Source organism: Strongylocentrotus purpuratus, unplaced genomic scaffold (genome assembly GCF_000002235.5).
Source record: "Strongylocentrotus purpuratus isolate Spur 01 unplaced genomic scaffold, Spur_5.0 spur5_scaffold_3, whole genome shotgun sequence".
NCBI classification, from domain to species: domain Eukaryota; kingdom Metazoa; phylum Echinodermata; class Echinoidea; order Camarodonta; family Strongylocentrotidae; genus Strongylocentrotus; species Strongylocentrotus purpuratus.
Genome location: NW_022145609.1, coordinates 23,941,079 through 23,958,742, shown reverse-complemented (window position 1 = coordinate 23,958,742; position 17,664 = coordinate 23,941,079). Strand labels below are relative to the sequence as shown.

At 38.0% G+C, this 17,664-nt stretch overlaps 1 protein-coding gene across 1 annotated transcript in view; it reads right to left on the bottom strand.

Moving 5' to 3' along the window:
- Positions 1 to 17,361, bottom strand: part of LOC582746 — a 39,831-nt gene extending 22,470 nt beyond the window's left edge. Inside the window, exons 1-7 of the mRNA XM_030995830.1 lie at positions 17,210 to 17,361; positions 11,258 to 11,353; positions 10,238 to 10,594; positions 9,710 to 9,817; positions 5,935 to 6,053; positions 4,558 to 4,792; positions 3,086 to 3,287 (exon numbers count right to left, since the gene is read on the bottom strand). Coding sequence (XP_030851690.1) covers positions 3,086 to 3,287; positions 4,558 to 4,792; positions 5,935 to 6,053; positions 9,710 to 9,817; positions 10,238 to 10,594; positions 11,258 to 11,353; positions 17,210 to 17,213 — 1,121 coding nt within the window. The 5' untranslated portion in view covers positions 17,214 to 17,361. The remainder of the gene's footprint in view (positions 1 to 3,085; positions 3,288 to 4,557; positions 4,793 to 5,934; positions 6,054 to 9,709; positions 9,818 to 10,237; positions 10,595 to 11,257; positions 11,354 to 17,209) is intronic.
- Positions 17,362 to 17,664: the final 303 nt, after the last annotated feature.

Genomic DNA, 17,664 nt, shown 5'->3' with positions numbered 1-17,664 from the left:
CGCCTGGATGACGTCACGATGATCCCATGAACTTGAAAAAGTTAATTAGACTTGAAATCATAGGGCTTGATGACTGACAGAAATTCAAAGGAAATTGACCATGTCGATTTCGAGTAAACGTGTGCACAAAAAAGTGTACGGAAGAAATAAAAATAAAGAAAGAAAGAAAGAAAGAAAGAAAGAAAATTCTAGCGAAATCAATAGGTGATCTGTCGTTGACAGACCACCTAAAAAGCAATTGTTCGAGGGTACAGCCGTTGCGCACGATGCGTCACTTCGACAGCGTTATTCCTTTGTTTAAAGTGATGCTTGCATTTCCATAATTTGATTTAAAAAAAAAAAAAAAAAAAAAAAAAAAAAAAAAAAAAAAATCGTTTTCATCGGCTGCCTGCCGTAGCAGCAAGCAGAATTGACAAAGGACTTAACTCCGTTTTATTGACAATCAGCCATGCATGAAGTCTTTCGTCTATATCTGATCGTCAACGAAACGGAGTTAAGTCTTTTGTCGATTACGTTTGTTGCTACGGCATGCAGCCAGTGAAAACAAATCCGTTTTTATAGTTTCCTTCCTTCAAACTGCTTTTAATCACTCATGCGTGAAATATGCATCATATGATTTGCATCAGATGAAAGAGGAGGATCTAAGCTTTACAGATATGCGTCAATTTAATTATAATTGTGATTAAGTTATGATAAAACATCGATAATTCTCGGTTTCATTTTCTGGGTCGCATTGTATATATGACATACCGTACATCTCCGTACACTGGGTAGGCTATGACTAATATTATATTAAAATGAGATTGGACAAAAATAAATAATTATTTTACCAAGACATTAAAAGAAAGAGATGCGAAGAAATTGGCAACAATAGTCAAATTTGACTAATTGCCATTATAATACCAAACGAAGAAGAAGAAGCAGCTTCGCTGTTTTGATTTTTAGCAGACACCGTAGTACGTTAGAAAACCTTAATTTTCCTACAAGACAAGTCGAAATTGAAGGCACCGATTTGTGCTTGTGAACTTGTCACAAATGATAGTAAAAATGCCGTTTTTAAAGCTAAAGATGACAGACAAATTTCCTCCGAGTCCAAACAGAAATTCGGACATAGGCTAGTTTGGTTTTAGTTTCCGATTGGTGAGTCTACATCCCATGTGTGAGTGAGCTGAGGCCATGCCGGTGCTCTACCGGGTACAGGTGAGCGTCGGCCGGAAGAATGCTACTGCATGCTAGCTAGGTGAAGTTGCATAAATCGAGACTTAAAAAAAAATAAAAAAAATAAATATCTTCCCTTCAAATTAGGAACGTAAGTTAACTTCAAATAGTAGATCCTATTCTTTATTTGCATTATGTTATTTATGTTGAGACACAGTGATGGTCTAAAACCACTAAAAAGTAGTATTTTGAGGACTCAAAACATCCTGTACCTGTCTGTAAGACGCACCCCAACTTTCGATTTTTCTGGCGGAAAAAAGTGCGTGTTATACACGGCGATTTACGGTAATGGAAAAAACAACAAACATAGTTACAGCAGTTGTACATGTGTCATTATCTGATGATAAAACGAACTACATAATCGTTTTTTTATACAAAGAACCCGCTCAACTTCAACAAAACGTTTAAGATATTCTTGAGTGAACCTAATGAAAACCGTTCTCCTTTCCATTGTGTAGAGAATATAAATTGTTTTTCATAAAAAATGAAAAGGTTAAAGCTACATTGTTTACCATCTAGAAAATCAAACAAAACAAGAATCGTTATTCAAATGCACTGCATTGTTAAGAAGAGAGCTTTGGGAGTCTTGAATAAATTAATGGGTAGAAGGGCGGTCCCAAAATAAGTGTGAAAATACTTTTGACAGAGGATAAGCAAAATGTACATAAATTAGAATCAGCCGAACCCGAAGTATAACAATATATGTTGACCCCAAGTATTAAATTCTGAATTGAAAATAAAAAAAGCTTTGTGGAAAGCAACATTTGAAAGGGTAGAAGCATTATTTTCCAGTTTTGAACAGGATCACTTAAAATCGTAGTCCATTATATTTCAGGATCTTTTCAACAGAAAAGCCGGGTAATAATTGCGGAGCGCCAGGAGTGTCAAGTCTGACAGAGATGAGCGCTATACCAGAACCCACTGTTGTTATTATAACATTCTTAAAAAAACATCTAATGTATTAAATCCTTCTGGTTTTCTTTTAGCTTAAGGTAGATTAAGGACTGAGTAAAATTTGAAATGATGGTAATTATGAACCTCTGTTATTGAAATTGAAATTGACGATGTTAAAGCTGCAATGGTTTATCAATAAAAAACATGTTATTATTCTTTAAAATGAATCGCGGCTAAAAGCCGAATTGAGAATTCTTTTACCTATCAAAAACACAAAATATGTACAGTACGCAATAACAAAAGAACATAATAATGAAATAATATGTATTCAACAAGACATTCGGGGAGTTTATTAAAACAAATATCACCAATACAGATGAACTTTCATGGAAGTATTAATGTTTATGGATGTGAGGTTAATATACAAATAATGCACTGCAGTGAGGGCATTAGTAAGAACTACCCACACAAGGTACCTTTGGAACAGTCTAACACGCCCGAGGCGATAGCCGAGGGTGTTTGGACTGTTTCAAAGGTAGTGAGTGTGGGTAATTTTACTTTTGCCCAAACAAAATGCTGTGTATTATATGTTTTATAAAAGTATGGCGTGGATCCCGACTATTTGATAAATCATCCTCATCTCAAAGTCCATACATTACTAATTGTAGGTCTACATCTGTGACTGATCTAGATCTAGTTAAGATCTATTTCTAGTTTTTTGACGATCAAAACATGATCATTAGCGATCATTGGCGATCATTGGCGATCAAAACATGATCGCCAATGACCGTCATTACCATAGGATAATGACCGGTAGTTTCGCGTTAGGCTAAATAAATGCATGATCACGTGTACGATTTCACCTAATCATTTGATTTGGATCTACGTCATCATTGTATAAAGGGGTATAGGACATAGGGATGTTGGTAAAGATGAGTGTCAGAACAGAGGGCCGTTATTGTATAATACTTACACGCAATGGGCAGCCGTGAGCACCCATTGTGAGCTAATCAAGGTAGCCCCGCATGCGAAAGTACCTCTATCGGACCCCTCGTCTACCCTCAAAGATCCAATCCAAGGGAATTCCCCTGGGCGTGCATTGATACCCCCAACAACTCTGGATTGGCCCAGCGAGTAGGCAGGGCGTGTCCCGCAGATACTGGTATCAAGCAGATCTGTGAAGAAATTAATTATGTTGCATAGGATATAAATTACAGTCAAGAGTCAAGGGTTATGCGAAACGACCTTTTTGCTTCGTAACTTACCGGTATTCTTAGAATAATTATTTGTCATAAATTCATAACTTTGCAGTTTCACCATATGGATAGTCCTGATAGAACTGTTTGGGTTTGAAAAGGGATAGAAAAGAAAGAGAGTGATGGCGATATTTTTATTTTTGTTTTGTCATGTGGAGAATTATTTGGTATTGCACGGAAAGAGGTAGATAAATTTATAAGAAAGTTCTTCTTTCGTGAGAGAAGTCCTGAGAAGGACTGGTGAATCAGGCTATGCGGAGTGAGATGGAGGCCTGATGAAATAATAATATGAGGCATTTCTATAGCGCCGTCTATCTAGAAATTCTATTCCGAGGCGCAATATTTTTTACCCCGGCTTTAGCCTAGCTGCCATTACAGCGCTCCAACATTTCAAGGAATTAATTCCTGCCAGGTACCCATTTACCTTACCTGGGTCGAGTGAGGCAAATGAAGAGTAATGCCTTGCCAAAGGACATTAGTGCGCTGTCGGAAATCAAACCACGACCTTTGAATTTCAAGTCAAGTGCTTAAACCATCCGACTATACTATGACACTTCTACACACTGTTGTTCCGAAGGGGATGACCGTTAGTCATCATAATTGGTATCGAAAAGATCTTTGAAGTAATGATGCTGAATACAATATAAATTACAGTCAAGGGTTGTACGAAACAACCTTATTCATCGTGTTGTTTAAAAGAATGCGTTCATGGTTCTTGGTGGACTGCATTATACTTGATATACTACGTCATATTTGAAATTAGACAGTCATGTCGCTCTGTCAGAAATTGGCCTAGCTCTTATGTAGTGTTCTCTTTACGAAATGTAGAACTAGCCACTAGCCAGAACACTGACTTTTTAGAAATATATGTTTTGTTTGGAATGATCAGATTAAGAGAATGATGTCCCATATCCCCCCTAATATTGTCATTCCTATTCATTGAAAAAAACAAGTTCTAAACAGTTAGGGATATTTGATAACTTGTCTATTTTTAATCGGACAAAATAAAACATACTTCAAACAAAGATGGACATAACTCTCTTTCATTTTTTCTCGTTATTACTTCATAGGTGGCCGAGATTTTTTCGATGGTTTATTAGTAATCCTTCCTTATTCTATGTAGTGTGGCCTCCAAAACCTTTGAATGTTCAACACAAAATTAGACATGATATTTAGATGTTGACCTTACCTCCTTCTGCAGCAAAACATAGACCTTCACCAGCATAGTCGTCTGTCAACTGAGAGCAGTCAAAGGGCCAGGGACGGTTGAGGGACTGCTCGAAGGGGTCTTGGCAGGCATCAGTGGTGGCGACACAATCCGAGTAGCACACCCTTTGGGCGGGGCCGTTATGGGTGCATTCTGGATACAGTAGGTTGCAAGTCAGGCTCAGGAGATTTTCGTGACAGGACGAAATGCTGGATACCTGGATAATTAACAATATTGGATGAAACCATTTATGACCATGCAAATGTCTTATCCATTTTCATTTGAAAACCAAAATATACCTCAGACCTAAGGTCGGCCTAAAGCCTTTATTAGTCATAAGTATGACAGAAGATTTTACAATTTCAATAAAGTGAACAATAGCCCACAGGCTATAAGGTCTAATATTAGTATTTATATGAAAGGCATGGAAGGTATTTTATTACAAACATAATTGTTGTATATTCAGCTAGACGAGATAGGTCAGGTTGTGTTTCATCAAGCAATTTATTCTCAAAATCAGTATTTAAAAAAATTATATTACGGACATAGGGTTCTTGTATAGCGCTCGTGTCTGTTATCAGGCGCGTACGCAGGGGGGGGGGGTTGGGGTTAAACCCCCCTTGAGTCTTTTTATGTATATGTTTTGTGTATGGTTTTTTGTGAACCCCCCCCCCTTTTGATTTTTTTTTTTTATAAAAAAAAAAAAAAAAAAATTATACCAATGGCTGACCTAAAAAAAAGGTGACCTTACCCCCCCCCCCCCCAACGGAACAAAATGTCAAATTTTAAAATTTCGAAACCAAAATAAAAAAAGTGTCCTCTTACCCCCCCCCCCACCCTCCCCCCACTGAGCGACTTTTCGGCTGGTTGAGTCATTACGATTTTTTTTGGACTCCCCCCCCCAAAAAAAGTGTCCGCTTACCCCCCCCCCCCCCCCCCCCCCCCCCCCCCCCCACTGAGCGACTTTTCGGCCGGCGCGATTTTTCCAAATTTTCGGGAGCAAATTTTTCGGGCCCGATTTTAACCCCCCCCCCCCCCTTGAAAAAATCCTGCGTACGCCACTGTCTGTTATACTCGACTCTCATGGCGCTCCATTAATATTACCCCGGATTTATCATGCCTCTGTTATGGAGCTCTTGCTATTCAAGGAACTTAATTCCTTCAGAGTACCTATTTGCTTCACCTGGGTGGAGAGTGGCAAATGAAGAGAAAAGTCTTGCCATAAGATAGTAGTGCCGTGACAAGGATTAGTACTGTGCTTCTTAGTCCGTGTACTTATCCACTAGTCCACGAGATCCATGTAATGTTTTTTTTAATCCTCTTTTTTTTAGGGGGGGGGGGGGAGGAGGGTAAACTTACTATTTCTGTAAAGTTTCTCTCTGCGTCCTGTGCATTTTGTGCCAAGCGATGCGGGAAGAGGGTGGTGTTGTAAGCCAGTCTTTCCCTGCAAACCTCTAGCTGTACTGGCTCACAAATCGCTTTAAGTCGGAAAGAAAAATAGATGTTTAGAAGTCACAATATTTCGTTTAATAAAGTAGCATTGTCATTAGGTAAGATACGTTTCAGTCATCCGGGAAGCAAAACGTATATTTCAACGAATAACACTTATACTCATATAGCAGATCAGTATGTTTGCGTATATATTTATCTGTTATTAACATGTTGGTATAGGAAATGTCATTAATTTTTATAATGCCGACGCAAATATGTCAATATGAAATTTCAGCTTCGGCTGGTTTGGATAAAGAAGGATATGAACTAAACATGTTTTTCGATGGCATGAACATTTCTTCACTGCCGGATTAATTGGTTAATTTCGAACACATAATCATTTTTTAATGCGTCAAACTAGGCGCCATATTGACAAGGGTCATAGTTACATACTTCGAAGTTATCTTGTAGTTAAAGGGCGAGTCCACTTCGAAATGAACTTACTTACAATAGAAGCAGCAAAGTCGGAAAAACCAAGCAAAAAAGGTTTGATGTGTTCCCCAGCGTATAGCTAACTTTGAAAACTCGTTGTTTCGTTCCCGTGTGAACCCTCTTCGTGGTAGTGCATCATTGTAAACAACTACGAGGTTTTGCAAACTTACAGCGCGTCCCAAAAAAAACGAAATCGAGAATTATCGATGTTTTATCATAACTTAATCACAATTATAATAAACACATTAGATCCTCTTCTTTCATTTGATGATATTTTCACAAATGAGCGGTTAAAAACAATTTAAAGAGAGGACACCAAAAAGTTATTTGGCGGGCGGTATCTGAATTTGCATCAAGTCTTTCGTCTTCTTTGTGCATGGCTGATCGTCAATGAAACGGAGTTAAGTCTTTGTCAACAATTATGGAAATGCAAGCATTAATTTAAACAAACAAAAATTTGTTATTCCTGGCTCATTTTTCCTGATATAAAAGAGCAGAAATTGAACTTTCTAGAAATGTTATTTTCTTTTCGAAATTCAGATACTGCACGCAAAAAACTGAGGTGCTAAATGTTGGGTGCTGAGTGAGACTCTGCACTTGAAGTGCCAAAATCAGCACTTGACGGGTTAACTTTAACAAGGAAACCGAAACGTGCTGAATATTTGAGTGCAGAAAACGAGTGCTATAACAATATGCAGCACTTAACATCGAGTGCTGACTGCATAACCTGATCTGATTGGTCGGTTAGTATAATAGCTGTTACCTTGTGAATATTTGTTTTTGAATCAAATTCAGCTAAGAGATTCTTACATTCTTCATTCTCCAGGTCAATACCCAAGGCCTCAAAAGTCTGAATAACTTTGCTCCTTAAACTGTCAACAGCATCAGTATTCAAAGCTGTTGCAGCAGATAACACTCTGTTTGTCATAGCATGGGGCATGTTGGTGTTTGATAAAAGAGAACCAATGAAAAATGCAGCTGGTCTCACTATGAACATGACAGACAATGAAAGCGGACAAAATATACAGTTCCTCAGGTAGACAAAGGAACATCCCTTGACTGCTATTATGTAAAATGTGTAGAACAGGTGAATATGCATGTGACACCTGTTCTACACATTTTTACATAATAGCAGTGAAGGGATGTTCCTTTGTCTACCTAAGGAACTGTATATTTTGTCCGCTTTCATTGTCTGTCATATTCATAGTGTCTTATACTGTCATTATGCATTGCTCCATCTTGTTCTTGTAGGAGGCCTATCCTATCATCATCATCATCAAATGCATCATCTGCTGCAGGATTATGCACTTCACCAACAGCAACACCCAAATCAGCATCAACTAGACCCTCCATACCCTGTACAACTTCAGGTTCAGGTTCTTTTGTGGATGTTGGTTTAATAAATGTTTCCTGTAAGAGTTGAAAGTGGTAAATGACGAAGGACATCCACCTTGACCACATACCAAATGTAGATGGGGCATGTCAAACAACGCATGAGTTAGCACTTGCACAAGGGCTATTCTGCTAGCACCCAAAAGAGAGCAAAACTTGGCACTTTAAGTGCACAACAGTCAGCTCCTTTGGGTGCTAGCAAAGTAGCCCGGGTGCAAGTGCTAACTCAGCACTTCGAGTGCAGTCACTATGCGAGCTCCTAAAAAGTGCTAAAATTGAATCTTTAAGTGCTAAATTTAGCACAACAGTCAGCTCCTTTGGGTGCTAGCAAAGTAGCCCGGGTGCAAGTTCTAACTCAGCACTTCGAGTGCAGTCACTATGCGAGCTCCTAAAAAGTGCTAAAATTGAATCTTTAAGTGCTAAATTTAGCACTTTTTTTTTTGAGTGTGCCCGCCAAATGACTTTTTTTTGGTTTCCTCTCTTCAAATTGTTTTAAATCACTCACGCGTGAAAAATGCATCAAATGAAAGAGGAGGATCTAAGCTTTACAAATACGTGTCATTTATTAGTTATAATTGTGATTAAGTTATGATAAAACATCGATAATTCTCGGTTTCGTTTTTTCTGGGACGCACTGTACACTCTAAAAATTCAAGTGCTAATTTTAGCACCTCAAGATTTAGAGGCAGCACCTGTAAGGGCACACAAGGGACTGCCCAAATTGTGCTAAAGTAGCACTTGTACACGTGCCATAATTCAACACCAGTCCAAGTGCTACTTCAAACACTTTAAGTGTAAGCCTTGTTACACTTCTGGTGCTATTAGACGCATGCAGCTCGCAAAAACCACACTTCTAGTGCATTAAATAACCCCTTTTAGAGCCCCCAAAACGGCACCACTAGTGCTAACACTTTTGCACCCAATATACACTATGAACATGAAAGACAATGAAAGCGGACAACATATACAGTTCCTCAGGTAGACAAATGGACATCCCTTCACTGCTATTATGTAAAAATGGGTAGAACAGGTGTCACATGCATATTCACCTGTTCTACACATTTTTACATAATAGCAGTGAAGGGATGTTCCTTTGTCTACCTGAGGAACTGTATATTTTGTCCGCTTTTATTGTCTGTCATGTTCATAGTGATAGTGCTAAAGAACACACACGAACAGCATGCACAAAATCACACCTGTAGTGCTGAAAAATCACCATTCTGTTAAAAAGCCCTAACGTTAGTTTCAGCCTACTTTAAGCACCTAAAACATACCCCTCGAGACGCCACATGTCACACTCATGGTAACGAATGGGAAGTTTTTACTGTTACATTGAGATTGCACATTTCTATGTCAATTACATGCAGTGGTAGTCTTGCTGCCATGTAGAATGTTGAAAATGGTATCATCATGCACAAGCAGAATTATTAGGCAATGAAAAGAATACCTTCTCAGATCCCCGCTCTTTTATAGCCGAGTGGCGACCTATTTCATTTGAATTTTAAATTACTTTGAATTTCTTTTGTGTGAAGCACTGCGTTAGCACCTGGAACGCTGGTGCGCCTGCGCATGGAGCGCCAGCACTACCGTAGTTTCTTCAAGTGCTCAAACAGGCAGGGTCACACTTCGGGTGCAATTTCTCGAATAGCACGTGTTTCCAGCACTCATTTTTCTGCTCGTCATCGCTTCCCAAACGCTGCATGCACGACAAGGGCTACACTTGGCACTCAGCACTCAGCACCCGTGATTTAGCACTTCATTGTTTAGAGTGTATAACTGCGACAGTGCCGTGTAAACATAACTAATTTGTGTGACTTACGACATGAATCTTCGTCTGAGAAGTCCAGACAGTCGTTGAAGCCGTCGCATATTTGTGATGGAGAAATGCAGAGCCCGCTCCTGCATTGAAACTCATCACCTTGGCAAACTGGAATTTCAAGTTAGGAGAGAATAATAGAGAGGAATAGTGCGTTAAGGTCTATAGAGATCGATGATGTAATGGCAATCGTCGTCATAATTTCTTAAAGTCATACCCACCTTACCTATTTATGTTTGTTGTAATATTATATGATTGTAGCCATTACATAGTTATTTACGTATGTATGTACATAACATTTTGTTTATTCTTTAAATTCGTAATATTCCACGTTGTGCGTTTATTTTGTAACTTTCTATTATCATTTATACAATATTCTTATGAAAATGATATATTTAGGCTTAAAATACAGACATCTGTTCAATATCCTCGTATGCTTTAGTCTAGCATAATCCTACCCATAATGACATCTAAAATAATAGCAACAATTAGCCCATTATCACAAATATTATTTATCATCATAATAATTACCTGGTAGCTCAACAGCAGTCAGGCGCGCATCAAATCCTCGATTTGTTTTTGAGACATCACTGGTAAATAAAATCCACATGGTATCACCAGGGGATCTTACTTCAGACGTGAAATTTGTACCAGTAAACCGGACCAGTACGCCAGATCCGGCACCATCGGGACCAGATCCGAAACCGACGATGAGGTTATCATAGTAATATTCGAGGGAAACATCGTTGAAAGTGGCGACAACTCCGGAGTTCTCGGGTGCCTGTACCCGCCATAGGATGTTGAGGTTGTCGCCGTAGTTGATCGGATAGTTAGGGGACGATATTTCGGTTTCCGAGTTATGAGATAGAGAAATGGGGTAGATGTCGTCTGCATAAAAATAAAATTGTATAAGGGGGGGGGGGAATGAAAACGGTGCTTATGAATCGCTTACCACCGAAGTCTCTAAGCACTATAACAAAATGCAAAGTTTGTGTGCAATTTCTGCCGGTAAGATATAATCATGTATTCAAATTTATATGAAATGTGCTGTATTTTTCATAAACAATGACTAGATACATAGAAAGTCCAATCTACAGCAAATCCACAATAGCGGTGAGCACGTCTTAATGTGCTCGTCTTAATGTGCATGTCTTAATGACCACTCCCGCCACTCATCCTCTCCAAGCGCTATAGTTCTCCTTAGAAGTATAAGCTAAGAAATATAACCAACAGTCTTTTTCAAGACTACACCAACAGTCCTTTTCTGGACTACAAAACACTCAAGAAAGATTACCGAGAGTCCTTTTCAGGACTCCTCAATCCTCCCTCTCTCTCACATGGTGCACCCGCAAGCCTATTGAACGTCTTAATGTGTTATGATATAACTAATTTCTACGAAAGTAGTACGCATTTCAAACTTCAAATCGGCAATACATTATTTTGAATGTTAAATTATCATTTAGTTTGAATTTCGTGTGTAAATTGTCCTCTTTCTTGTTTCAACTACATAATAGTTAAGGTGAAATAATACTAGTATAAGTATTATCTTACATGTATTTTGTGCAGATGTATACGGCAGAACAGAGACAGCCAATAACCCAAACACGATGTACATTTCCCCCATCTCTCTTCGTGAAACTTCTCCACCTATTGAGGAAAATAAAAGAATGTTTGATTACTGTGTAAAAGTTTCTAATGTTTCATAGAAGTTGCCTGCGGGCATGCTGTAAAATGGTTAACGTATCAGTGAAGATGGTAGGAAAATCTTACAATATAATTTGTCATTTGTCAATATAAAATAATTGTCAATATAATTTGTTAGCGCTTTGAAACTTTAATGTTAAGCGCGATATACATTTTTCGTATCACTATTATTATCATTATTAAGGAGGGTTCAGGAAAAGGCCACTTTCGATGCATGTTCTTTACAATTGGAAGATTGCTCTTTTTGGAGTTGTACCTGAAAAGGAAACAAAAATATTCAAAAAAATAAAAACATGAACAAAATTAATATTGCTTCTAACTGGTAAATTACATTGACCTTTTAAAATAATATAATATTCATTAAACGCTCAGTCAAAATAACATTTATGCGTATTTTAACCTCCGTATAAATCTTTTTACTTCCCAATATGGTGTGTTAGTGTACACTCCAAATATTAACTAAACGACACAGACATGTCTGTATTATTTAATGATGAATTATTTGGTGTTTTAAACTTTTCTCAATCTCTGGTAATCTCGTTGCAGAGAATAATTGTAATTGATATTTGTCCCACTCTTTCCACTTCGATCGCCATCATATATTTAACTCTGCAGAAGAAGAAGGCTTTCTCTTTTTATGTACCCCTTGGTGAAACCTTCTTTTTCTTTTCAAATCAGGAGTTTGCCATTTAGATCATCAACTATCCAGCAATGGAGCCCCCTTTGTGAAAACATACGTTATTTTTCGTAAAGCCAGACAGCATTGGATTGGCAAGGCCTGTGCTAATACCGGTATTTAATATTTAACTCTGCTGAAGAAGAAGGCTTTCTCTTTTTGTGTACTCTTGGTGAAATCTTCTTTTCTTTTCAAATCAGGAGCTTGCCATTTAGATCATCAACTATCCAGCAATGGAGACCCCTTTGTGAAAACATACGCTATTCTTCGTAAAGGCAGACATCATTGGATTGGCAAGGCCTTGTTTCGGTTCTGCATGGATATTTTGTGCGAACTGATTAATGTTCTCCAGTGGTACTGATGGGAATCTTTGGGCATTTATCACCGACCGTAATGTGACAGGATTGCAACGAAGCGAATAGTCCATGCTTAAGCCCCAGTCCTACGAATAATGATACCAATTATTAAATTCGTATTTATTTCATACACATCACATGAAAAAGTATAATTTTACAACGCCGGTGGGAAGGATATCAATACTCTAAAAAGCCCATGAATATCAGTGATTTAATTATTACTAAAAATCAAAAAGATATATATTCGTATATCCAAAATGACTAGGGAATTTATTTTAAAAAAAACATAATTATTCGGCATTTAATGCCTGCAATCTGTACACAGAGTGCAATTGCGAAACGCATTCACTCCGAAAGCAAAGAACATTATTGAGACGAAATCTGATTAATACTGTAAAGCAAATGGCGGACTTTTTGGCTAAATCTTTTAAATACGTTTTAAGCAGTCATTAAAATGAAAAAGATTTATATTGAACATTTAGTCAACCACATTCTTGTAACTTTTAATAGACGGGACTAATTGTGAGGGGATGGGTCCGGCATTTATATTGGAAGGAGATATAAAGGCCTATCAAACAAGCAAAGAACGGAACTTTCTCTTCGAGTACCATTTACACAGACTGTCATAAAAAACACTTGATCCCTTTTGTTGATCTGGGAAGTGAGGGTTTGTTCCGGACAGTTTACTCTAGTACTAAAGCCTGGCTTTGTTCGACAACTTACCATCATAAATGCGACTGATGTGCGCACATATGATAAAGGGCATATATTTAGGGGAGAAAGGAGAGTGATATCAAGGAAGGAAAAGGAGGAGATTGTACGGTATAGCGTATTTTTTTAATCAACATTCTTTAACTGGTTCATACATTTAAATTGGGAATGGGGCCCTTGAGGAGGGTTTGGGTGAGAAAGGAATATAGAGAAGGAATAGCGATAGTGATTGGCAGGGTAGTGGGTTCTCCATCCGGAACTTAACACCACTCGGGTATTTACCCAACATCATGTGTGTTGTCAAACACCATGCAGGATTAGCTTTCAGCTTTATGACCAACAGCTCTTATGTAATGCTCTTCATTTTCAACCAAGCGCCCCTACATGGAATAGTCATATTCATAAATTCCCCTCAACTCTCTGAGAGACTGTGGATATTTCTTGATGGGACTACGGTTCTGCTGTGTGCAGACTTGTACACCCGTTAATTGTATTTCCAACAAGCATGGAGTCAGCGAATTGTGACCTACTGTACATGGAAACTGACTACCATCTCCCTGTAAATACGTGTACACCATAATGGCACGAATTCACAAAAGAGGTTTGTAAAAAACGCGTCAAAACGCGTCATATGACGTACATAAAACTCGGTTTGTCGACAAACCTCCTTTGTGAATTCTGGCCTATAGGTTTATCACGCATCAGCAGTTATATTGCCATGTTATTCCGTGAGAGACCAACATTGCCGCTTGAAAGGACACTATAGCACGAAAAGGGGTGACCTTCTTTTAAGAAGGCAAACGAAAATTATTTTCCTACCAAACGATGATATGTAAACAATTCAAAACCTCTAGACACTGTCTACCTAAAATGACCTCTCTATATAATAAAGAGGATCATCATAAGGGCGTCGTATTGTTCTGTACGAGGCTTACCATAATACTGGAAAACAAACAATGTATTAGAACTGCCTTAAAATACGACAATATAGACCCGTAATAGAGAGTAAGTTTTGTCTGTTCAGTGCGTTGTGGCGTGCGCCTGTAATTCAGCTAACAATGCAAGTTACAAACTGATTCAGCCAAGGACGCAGGTTTGATCTCGGATGGTGATCTTTAAAGGTCGGTCTCCAAGCGTAAACACATCAGATTGATACACGTCTGTAAAACCCCAATACGCACACACTGTTCAGAGCCAGAAGGTCATTAAGTCTGTATAAAAGAATACGAGTTAACGCCCTTCTTGCTCCAAACAGATGTTGTTGCTAGATTATTTAAAGCAATTCAGTCAAAATTGACTAATTATGCCTTATGTACTTAGGATTTATAGGAGGAGGGTATTTATTGAAGATGTTTTTAGTATATCCAAACAAACCTGTAAGAGATAATGCATTTAAATGAGTGCAACGTCTCTCTTAGAGAATAGAAGAGAAGAGGAAGAGGAAGAGACATAATATAATAGAGAGAGAGAGAGAGAGAGAGACATACACACAATCACGCGCGCACACACACACATACACATACAGACAGAAAAAGAGAGAGAGGAAGAGAGAGGAAGAGAGATAGAGTATATACACAAACACACGCACGCACGCACACGCACAAACATAATTATATGGAGAGAGAGAGAGGGGGAAGGGGGGGGGGCATGAAGTGCTTTTAAATAAATGGTAAATGTAATCCTAAGAAGGTAAATAAGTTGTTGTTCATGCGTTTCTCTTTTAAGTCTTTACGAGAGAATAGGTCCTTATAATCCAATGCCAGTCAACCAACCGGGTCGGCGCAATCTTATCCAGACGTATTAAGATACATTCACCTCACAGGAGCATCAATACTAACAAGGCAACGTTATCCATGGATACTATGAAAGGTAGACATGAAGGCCTATAAAGGAGGCCTCAGCTAAATAATAGACCCTACTCGATTTTTTTTCAATGAGACTCAACTTCAGGACTGTAATCCTTTATTCGTTGCGGAACAACATCGAGAGAACATTCAAACCTCAGTGCCCGTTTCAGTTAGTTTTATACGGCTTATTTTCGTATTTCACATTGCACATTTTCAGATTGTTTAGCAATTATGTTTATAATAAGAAAGGTGTTTTAGATAAACCCAAGTATGTAAAATAAAGTCAATCAACTGATTTGTTTATATTCACTTGTAAATAAAAGACCAAGTTAAAGGGATAGTTGAGTTCTGTTTTCAGACCGCAAATGCCTTCAAAGTGCATGGTTATTGCTCTTATTCTTATCTTTGACATTTATAGTGCCCTTTTAGAACCTAAAATTGCTATGAAGGTAATTTAAGACCCCAAAATGTGTGAAATTTAGCCAATACGATCATACCAATTCAGCTCCACTTTAAAAAAAACACGGTTACCGTTATTTAATTATTTAATTAAAAATAACCGGCTAATTGTGGGTAAGCAACACGAAAATGCCAACAAAAAAGCCAATACCGGCATTGGCTGAAATACGACGTAAAAGGCGTAATTTCTTTTTTTTTTCAACGGTTTTTTCAATTTTTTTCAAAATATCTAATATTTGTGGTGGTACACAAGTATTAGAAATCGTTATATTTCAGCCGTCTCTGAACCGATTTTGATCAAACAAAGTTGATTTTGTCATTTAAAATATCATGTTCTTTCAAATTAGACACTCGGTTTTTCATTATCTCACAAAAAATTATTTTGTGTAGCGCCCTCTGCACCAGAACTCAACTATCCCTTTAAGTAAATGTACCCAAAAGAAAAAACAAAGCTTGTTGGCTCACATGGCTTGCGGCTCCAATGGCCCTCGCTGGATCTGCAGACTGTGATCCTATATGTAAACAGTGTTTTTTCACCACAAAATCAGAACATTTTGGCGGCTAGCATAATTAATGCGTATGATGTTGGGGGAGGGTAGCACCCCCCCCGGCAAGTTTCCTTACTCAAATAGGGCGATCAGTGGCTATTACTAAACCCTATCTACGATAGTTCGATGCAACAACTTAAATTGACTATCATAAAGTGTATATATTTTGGCTCCCTCACTTCGCTCACTCGCACTGTTTGTAAATCAGGAAAAGATGTCAACTCTTCTCCCCGACCACGTACGACATGTCCGCAGCCTATGACGGCGACAAATCCGCAAAGGGTCTATTTTTGTGCAAAACTGAAACCGTTCAAGAATGAAAACTTTCTTAAATTCGAAAAATCGATCTGTCGCATGCATTTGTACTTCAGTGTGACATTGCTGTTGTAGTTCTTACGAGTTACACATAACTAGGTCTATGAAAACAAACGCCTAATAAGTGTCCGTTATGTTATGTTATGATTAAAATAAAAAAACTCATAAGGCACTACTGAATGCGTTGGTGAACCTCGGTCGAAAAAACTTTCTGTTTTTATGCACATGGTCTGATGATAGTCCAGCCATGAGGAAATTGTCGAATTACGTATCCATCATACTATATGATCATTTTCCTTTCTGTGTGTTGCATGACAACAAATGCGTACAATGTTTAATCAAGAAAAAGCGTTTTAATGGTCAAATTAATGGTGTGTACAAATTGACTTGGAAATATAGGAAGTTTGATTTATCAAAAACTCCAAAATAGAGAGTAATTCATACTTTTATGTCTCTTTGCGCCTTACATAATACTTGGTACTTGGTTGGGTAATCCCTTTGAGTGCTCACTCAGGAAGCTATACTGTGATGGTTTGTGAGGCGAGTAATTACAAGGAGTGTCATGAATTGCAGGATTGGTGTGTGGACAAAGCACTCGTTAATTTACATTAAAATATGCTAAGTCCAGTGATATCAAACTTTTAAATTTAAACAGTTTAATTATTTCAAACCCATAATAAAAATTATAACAAATTGAAAGGTCTATCTCTGATCAAACATAGGCCTATTTGGTAAAAAAAAAAAAAAAAAGACTTTTTCCGTTCATTCAAATTTTAAGCACAGATGTGCCAAAGTTTGTGATTTTAGACAAAAATGCATTTTTCCACCGCCATACTAGCTTTAGCTTAGAGAAACCCAACTATATCTCCAATAATGGCTTCACTTACCCATTACCAGAAAGGGGTCAGTACCACCGAGCACGAGCCTGCGAATACACGGATCGCAGTGCACCAGCAAACGAGGTGGACATCCAGCATGCAGAAGGAGATACTGAGTAAATCAGTTCTGCATAGCCTCGACTGACTTAAAGATCAACGGCTGGACAAACACGATTAACATGGAAAGTAGACAGGAACACTTTCGAGTCCATTTGTTGTTGTTGTTTTCCGACGCGTAGCAGTTAGTGAGACGTATCGATTCTGTTTATCTTCTAGTATTAATCCCGCTTTTGTTGACCCTTGAGTGTAGGATAGAGACCTATCTGTTTTTTTTCTTTAATTTTCGTCTTTCTCTTTTTTCCTGCTTCATTTTTTTCTATTTCTCCTTTCTTTCTTTCTTTCTTTCTTCTTCTTCTTCTTCTTCTTCTTCTTCTTCTTCTTCTTCTTTAACTACTTTTTCTTCC